At 43.2% G+C, this 8,371-nt stretch overlaps 1 protein-coding gene across 2 annotated transcripts in view; it reads right to left on the reverse strand.

The window, feature by feature from the left end:
• Nucleotides 1-8,371, reverse strand: part of zmpste24 (zinc metallopeptidase, STE24 homolog) — a 60,471-nt gene that overhangs the window by 33,053 nt on the left and 19,047 nt on the right. Inside the window, exon 1 of one of the 2 annotated variants that reach the window (XM_073028407.1) lies at nt 5,813-6,164. The exons of the other annotated variant lie outside the window; for it this stretch is intronic. Coding sequence (XP_072884508.1) covers nt 5,813-5,920 — 108 coding nt within the window. The 5' untranslated portion in view covers nt 5,921-6,164. Of the gene's footprint in view, nt 1-5,812; nt 6,165-8,371 lie in introns of those variants that run through there. 2 annotated transcript variants of the gene reach the window in all.

The following is an 8,371-nucleotide window of genomic DNA, read 5'->3' on the forward strand; positions in this document are numbered from 1 at the left end:
ATGCAAATTCAGTAAAATACCACAGCAGTGAAGGTGAAACATTCCCTGGGAACGAAAGGCTTTAACGTATGTGGAGCGTGTGCTGGATCTGAGCCTTCAGTCATGGAGTTCAGAAGGATGAAAGGGATCTCACTGACAGCGCCTAGAGGTTTTCAAAAGTGATCGCAGGGATGAAAGGGTTAATGCATGAGGAGTGTTTGTTGGCTCTAAGCCTATAGTCACTGGAGTTTAGAAGAATGAAGGGGGATCTCATTGAAACCTACCAAACATTGAAATGCCTGGATAGAGTGGATGTGGAGATGCTTCCAATAGTGGGAAAGCCTTTCACCACCGGGCACAGCTCAAGGATATTAGAACAGGGGTTCCCGTGGACTCCTCGCTTAATGGTATTGGTCCACTGCTTTAAAAAAAAAAGGCTGGGAACTGCTGCTTTAGAACAGCGAGGAGGAATTTTGTGGTGAATCTGAGGAATTCATTGCCACAGGCAGCTATGGTAGCCAAGTCATTGGGAAGTTAAAGCTGAGGTTGGTAAGATTCATGGTGAGTAAGAGCGTCAAAGGTTATGTGGTGAAGGCAGGAGAATGGGGTTGAGGGGAAAATAAATCAGCCATAATTGAATGGGCTGAATGGCCCAAATCTGCTGTCTTAGGGAAAGTTGGACACAGAATGGACCAAGGAGAAATTGTTACAGCATGTTCCTTAGCAGCTGAAATGGGCTGGATCTTCAGGAGATAGCTTTCCCCTCATGTGTCATTATCGTTCCTGTAACACTGCACGTCAACTGAGACCTGTCAATTCAACCCATACCAGGTATGACGACTCCCTTATCCCAGGTCCATAGACCTGCTGATATTTCAGGGTTTAAATCGTGCTTTGCAGCATCTACAAAGCCACTGACATTTCTAGCCAATTCCCCTCTACCCCAGCTTTCTCAATTCCCAAAAACTTTCAACTGTGCAATGACTCGTGCTAAGGTCACGAGCGTTTCAGAGCGGATGCAGAATATGCTCAAACGGGAGGGTGAGCAGCCAGAGGTTGTGGTGTACATTGACACAGTAGATTAAAAAGGGGATGAGGTCCTATGCAGAGAGTACAGGGAGTTATCAAAGAGGCCGAAGAGCTGGATCTGCAAGGTAAGATTACTCCCAGTACCACATGCTAGAACAGGATGATAGTACAGATGAATGAGTGACTGAGGAACTGGTGCAGGAAGCAGGGTTTCAGATTTCCACATCATTGGGATCTCTTCTGGGAAAGGTGTGTCCTGTACAAGAAGGGTGGGTTATACCGGATCCTGAAAGAGACCAATATTCTTGCTGGCAGGTTTGCTAGAGCTGTTGGGGAGGGTTTAAACTAATTTGGCGGGGGGGGGGGGGATGGGAACCAGGGTAATAGAGCCGAGGAGGGGCAGTTGATATACAACTAGATGCAGTGTGTAGTGAGACGGCGAGAAAGGACAGACAGATGATGGGACAAAATTGCAGCCTGTGGGATGAGTTTAAATGCAAGATGGGGGTTAAAAAAAATCGAAAAGGGTGATGAATACACCACTGATGGTGTTATATTTGAATGCATGCAGCAAACGGAAGAAGGTAGACGGTCATGTAATGTAGTTAGAGATCGACAGGTATGATGTTGTGGGCATCTCTGAGCAGTGGCTGAAAGAAGATCATAGCTGGGAGCTTAGCATCCAAGGATACATATTGAAATCAAAAGGGCAGGCAGGTAGGCAGGCGAGGTGAGGTAGCTCTGTTGGTAAAAAAAAAATGAAATCAACTCCTTAGAGAGTTGACAAAGGACTGGAAGATGTGGAATCCTTGTGGGTAGAGTTAAGAAACCGCAAGGTAAATGAACGTTATATAGAAGCCTCCGAACAGTAGCCAGGGTGCAGGATGTAAATTACAGCTGGAGATAGAAAAGGCACGTAAAAAGGGCAATGTTGCAAAAATCATTGAGGATATTTCAATATGCAGGTAGACTGGAAAAATCAGACTGGTGCTGGATCCCAAGAGAGAGAGTTGGTAGTCTGTCTACAAGATAGCTTTTTAGAGCAGCTTGTGCTTGAGCTCGCTAAGGGATCAGCTATTCTGGACAGGATGTTGTCTAATGAACCAGATTTGATTAGTGAACTTAAGATACAGGAACTCTTAGGAGGCAGTGATCATAATTTGATAGAATTCACTGTGCAATTTGAGGGGGAGGAGATAAAATCAGATGTATCAGTAGAGAAAACAGAATTACAGAGGCATGGGAGAGGAGCTGCCTGGACAGGGATGACAGCAAAACAGCAAAGGGTGTAGTTTCTTGAGGCAATTCAGAAGGGGCAGGATAGATACCTCTGAAAGTAGTAGTATTCTGAAGACAGGAGGCAACCATAGCTAACAAGGGAAGTCAAATACAGCACAAAAGGGAAAGAGAGGGCATATAATACCCCAAAAATTAGTGGGAAATTAGAAGATTGGAAGCTTTTAAAAACCAACAGAAAGCAACTAAAAAAAAGGCATAAGGAGAGAAAAGATGAAATAGGAAGCCAAGCTAACCAGTAATATACAGGAGGATACTAATTTTTTTAAGGTACATGAAGAGTAAGAGGTGAGAGTAAATATTGGACCACTGGAAAATTACAATGAAGAGGTAATAATGAGGGACAAAGAAAAGGTGGAGGACCTTAAGTATATTGCATCAGTCTTCACAATGGAAGACACTAGTAGTATGCCAAAAATTCAAGTGTCAGGGGGCAAAAGTGTGTTTAATTCTATTATTAAGCAGGTGGTGTTTGGGAAACTAGAAGGCCTGAAGGTAGATGTCATCTTAACTAGATGGACTACACCCCAGTGCTCTGAAAGAGGACGCTAAAGAAATTATGGAGGTATTGGTATTCGACTTTCAAGAATCATTAGATTCTGGAATGGTTCCAGGGTACTGGAAAATTGCAAATGTCACTCAAATCTTTAAGAAGGGAGGGAAGCAAAAGAAAGGAAATTACAGGCTGGTTAGAGTGACTTCAGTGATTGAGAAGGTGTTGGAGTCCATTATTAAATACGAGTTTTCAGGGTACTTGGAGGTACATGATAAAATGGGCCATAGTCAGCACTGTTTCCTCAAGGGGAAATCTTGCTTGACAAATGTGCTGGAATTCTTTGAGGAAATAACAGGCAGGATAGACAAAGGAGAGTCAGTAGAAGTTGTTTACTTGGATTTTCAGAAGGCCTTTGTCAAGGAGCTACACATGAGGCTGCTTAACATGATAAGAACCCATGGTATTACAGGAAAGATACTAGCATGGATAGAAGATTGGCTGACTGACAGGAGGCAAAGATTGCGAATAGAGGGGGCTTATTCTGGTTGGCTGCCAGTGACAAGTGGTGCTCCACAGAATCCAGTATTGGGGCTGCTTCTTTTCATGCTATATGTCAACGATTTGGATGATGGAATTGATGGCTTTGTGTCCAATACAAAGGAGTGGAGGGTCAGGTAGTATTAAGGAATCAGGGAGTCTGCAGAAGGACAGACAGATCGGAAGAATGGGCAAAGAAGTGGCAGATGAAAGTGGCGTGGTCATACCCTTTGGAAGAAGGAAGAAGACCATTTTCTAAACAGGAAGAAACTTAAGAAATCTGAGGTGCAAATGGACTTGCAAGTCCTCGTACAGGATTCCATAAAGGATAACCTGCAGGCTGAGTCAGTGGTAAGGAAGGCAAATGCAATGTTAACATTCATTTCGAGAGAACTAGAATACAAGAACAAGACTGTAATGCTGAGTCTTTATAAAGCATTGGTCAGACTTCACCCAGAATATGGTGAGCAATTTATTTGAGAAAAGATGTGCTGGCATTGGTGAGGGTCCAGGGGAGGTTTGTGAGAATGATTCTGGGAATGAAAGGTTAACATATGACGAATGCTTGATGGCTGGGGGCCTGTACTTGCTGGAGTTTAGAAGAATGTGAGGAAATCTCACTGAAACCTATCAAATATTGAAATGGCCTACTGGATGTGGAAATAACATTTCCTATGGTGGGGGGAGTTTAGCTTCAGAATAGAGGGTCATCCATTTAAAACAGAGATGAAGAGGACCTTCTTTAGCCAGAGAGTAGTGAATCCATGGAATTTATTGCTACAGATGGTTGTGGAGGTCTTGTTATTGAATACATTTAAAGCGGAGGTTGATAGGTTCTTGATTAGTCAGGGCATCAAAGATTATGGGGAGAAGGCAGGAGAATGGGGTTGAGAGAGTTAATAAATCAGCCATGTTGGAATGGCAGATCAGACTTGATGGGCCAAGTGGTCCAATTCTGCTCTATGTATTATGATCTTCACAAGTCATCATCCCAGGGACAAAGTCTTCGGAAACTGAAAAACTGAAACGGAGGAAATGGTCCGAAATATAGATGGCTTTCTCCACTGGATCTCTGACAAAACATAACTGCCCAACACAGTTATGGCAGTTGTGAAATGACCCAAGTGCTTTCGACCTGAACGACAGTTAGTATCCCATGTCAGATTGCACATCATCCCAGTTAGTCAAAGCAATCTCCCACCATCCCAAATCCCACTTTTCCAGAGATTCCACTTATTCCTCCAGAGGATCTGTTCCAGATGTTACATCATCATTCTAACACTTTAATTTAACACCCAATATAACTGCTCTAATTTACAAAAAACGTTAGACAAAGGAATCAATATAATTGCATCATAAGCAAACGCAGGAAAGCAGCACCCATCATCAGATGCCCACCGTCCAGGCCATGCTCACTACTGCCATCGAGAAGCAGCTAAAAGGAGCCATAGGTCCCACACCACCAGGTTCAGGAACAGTTATTCCCCTACAACCATCAGGAGCCTGAACCAGCATGGATAACTTCACTCACCTCAACTCTGAACTGATTCCACAACCTATGGACTGTCTCTCTCTACAACTCATGTTCCCAATTTTTTTTTTGGTATGTGCACAGTTTTGTCTTTTGCACATTGGTCGTTTGTCCATCCTTGTGTGTAGTTTCTCGCTGATTCTATTGTGTTTCGTTGTACCCACTGTGAATGCTGGCAAGAAAGTGAATCTCAGGCTACTATATGGTGACATATACATACTTTGATAATAAATTTACTTTAAATTTTACTTTGAACATTGCACATTAAAATGAACCATATTCTTAAAGAGACTTCAAAACTCACAAGTGACCCTAGGCCACTGTGAGAACTAGTAAGACTATATCACTTTATCCTAACTTTAAAATACAAAATAACCAACATATGATTCAGTTAAATTCAATGTCTACCTTGAGCTCCAATGGATAAAGATTGCAAAGGTCCCTCTTTCACTCATCTAAAATCTGCACGGTGCTCGTGATAATGGGTGGAATTGTTAATTTATAGTTTAAACACTGTTGCTTTATCTCCAAATGCCTGATAAACTGTTGCAATGATGGGGGCTTCCTTAAATACCAGAGGGCATGTGTTGAAGGTGAAGGGGTAGGGGAGAGAGATGTGAAGGGTAAGTTTTTACTTAGAGAGTGATAGATGCCTAGAATGCACTGCATGTTACGGTGGCAGAGGCAAATACATTAGAGGCTTTTAAGAGACGTTTGGATCGGCACATGGATGTAAAGAAGATGGAGGGATCTTGACATGGTGTAGGTAAGAGGAATTAGTATTTGGGTTTTTTTGATTTACTTTTTAGCCGGCTTGGTACAACGCTGTGGACCGAATGGCCTAATCACATGCTGTACTGTTCTATGTTCTAAATAAAAAGGCGCGGTCACAGCCCAAACCCCTCTCCGCCCTCACTGGGGGCCCGGGCCTGGCCCTCACTCACCTGCCGCTGGGCCAGGTAGGCCTCCCAGAGGTACACGGCCCAGGAGAAGAGCAACACCGAGTAAAAGATTTGGTTCTCGGTGGTTAATTCTGACACGGCCTCGAACATGGTCCCGGGCAATCTCGTCCACTACTACTCTGCTGAATGAATTAACTCCGCGCACGGCTCCTGAAAATCAAGGGGGCCGGCTTCTATGCAGACGGCCCTGGATATCCCCCTGGTTTCTGAAGCGGCTTCTCTCCCTTTCTCGCTTTAACTCTTAATTTTATTGATTATCCCTCCCTTTTCTTGTGTCCCTCAAACACTGATCTGGCTCTTGGTGCCGGCTGCGCCACACATAAATCAGTCCGGGCGGACAGGAAGTTGGTGTGTCGGGAAGCTTCGTTCCATGTCTGAGGCAGAGCTCCCCCCAGTCTCCCTGCAGTCAAGAGGAGATTTTCTTAACAAATGCAAAATATTGAGATGTTATTTTTTAAAAAAAAAACACTCCTCGTTGTATAGTGATAACTTAGTACACGAATTAAGGCGATTCTATGGTGTCATTAAATCAAAGTAATGAAGTGTGGGCAGAGGAGTGGAGAGATATGTCTTCGCCAAAGGAGGTGTAAGGTGCTCCTTCCCTCCGCGAGCCTGCAGGTCACCCTTGGGCAAGGTGTGGCACCTGTTTAGCCCCCCGATCAGGGTCACATGAAGCCATAGGAGTAGTAGTCGGATGGATGTACAGTGGCATGCAAAAGTTTGGGCACCCCCTGGTCAAATTTTCTGTTACTGTGAAGAGCTAAGCGAGTAAAAGCTGATCTGATTTCCAAAAGTCATGAAGTTAAAGATGACACCTTCCTTTAATATTTTGAGCAAGATTACTTTTTTATTTCCATCTTTTACAGTTTCAAAATAACAAAAAAGGAAAAGGGCCTGAAGCAAAGGTTTGGGCACCCTGCATGGTCAGTACTTAGTACCACCCCCTTTGGCAAGCATCACAGCTTATAAATGCTTTCTGTAGCCAGCTAAGAGTCTTTCAATTCTTGTTTGGGGGGTTTTTCACCCATTCTTCCTTGCAAAAGGCTTCTAGTTCTGTGAGATTGTTGGGCCATCTTGCTTGCACCTCTTGAGGTAGTCCATTGTGGATTTTGAGGTGTGTTTAGGATCATTATCCTGTTGTAGAAGCCATCCTCTTTTCATCTTCAGCTTTTTTACAGATGGTGTGATGTTTGCTTCCAGAATTTGCTGGTATTTAATTGAATTCATTCTTCCCTCTACCAGTGAAATGTTCCCCATGCCACTGGCTGCAATACAAGCCCAAAGCATGATCCATCCAGCCTCATGCTTAACAGTTGGAGAGGTGTTCTTTTCATGAAATTCTGCACCCTTTTTTCTCCAAACATACCTTTGCTCATTGCGGCCAAAAAGTTCTATTTTAACTTCATCAGTCCACAGGACTTGTTTCCAAAATGCAAATGTTCACTTGCAAACTTCTGACACTGAATTTTGCGGTGAGGACGCAGGAAAGGTTTTCTTCTGATGACTCTTCCATGAAGGTCATATTTGTGCAGGTGTCGCTGCACAGTAGAACAGTGCACCACCACTCCAGAGTCTGCTAAATCTTCCTGAAGGTCTTTTGCAGTCAAACGGGGGTTTTGATTTGCCTTTCTAGCAATCCTATGAGCAGTTCTCTCGGAAAGTTTTCCTGGTCTTCCAGACCTCAACTTGACCTCTACCGTTTCTGTTAACTGCCATTTCTTAATTACATTACAAACTGAGGAAACGGCTACCTGAAAATACTTTGCTATCTTCTTATAGCCTTCTCCTGCTATGTGGGCATCATTTATTTTAATTTTCAGAGTGCTAGGCAGCTGCTTAGAGGAGCCCATGGCTGCTGATTGTTGGGACAAGGTTTGAGGAGTCAGGGTATTTATAAAGCTTTGAAATTGCATCACCTGGCCTTTCCTAATGATGACTGTGAACAAGCCATAGCCCTAACAAGCTAATTAAGGTCTAAGACCTTGGTAAAAGTTATCTGGGAGCTCAAATCTCTTGGGATGCCCAAACCTTTGCATGGTGCTCCTTTCCTTTTTTTCACTCCAAAATGTACAAAACTAAACTAATACACTAATCTCACTTAAAATGTTGAAAAGAATGTTTCATCTTTAACCTTATGGCTTTTGGAGATAAGTTCATCTTCTACTCACTTAACTATTCACAGTAACAGAAGTTTTGACAGGAGTGCCCAAACTTTTGCATGCCACTGTATGAGCAGCCGGTGCATATCACAAGTCCTGGTTATGCGACCACTGACGTCAAGCAGACAATCTCTGAAGAGTATTGATAATGGCTGGGGTCATCTGCCTTGTAAAGACACTGCCCAGAAGAGAGCAATGGCAAACCACTTCTGTAGGAAAAAAAAATGCCAAGACCAATCCTAGTCATGGAATGGAAGACCATGATCGCCCACGTCAATATGACATGGCACATAGTGATGATGATGAAGAAGAGGTGACAAATGTGCTACCATTTTTACTGACACCAAATCACTTTTTTTTAAAAAGTTAAATAAAACATTCG

Source organism: Hemitrygon akajei, chromosome 24, assembly GCF_048418815.1.
Source record: "Hemitrygon akajei chromosome 24, sHemAka1.3, whole genome shotgun sequence".
Taxonomy (NCBI): Eukaryota; Metazoa; Chordata; class Chondrichthyes; order Myliobatiformes; family Dasyatidae; genus Hemitrygon; species Hemitrygon akajei.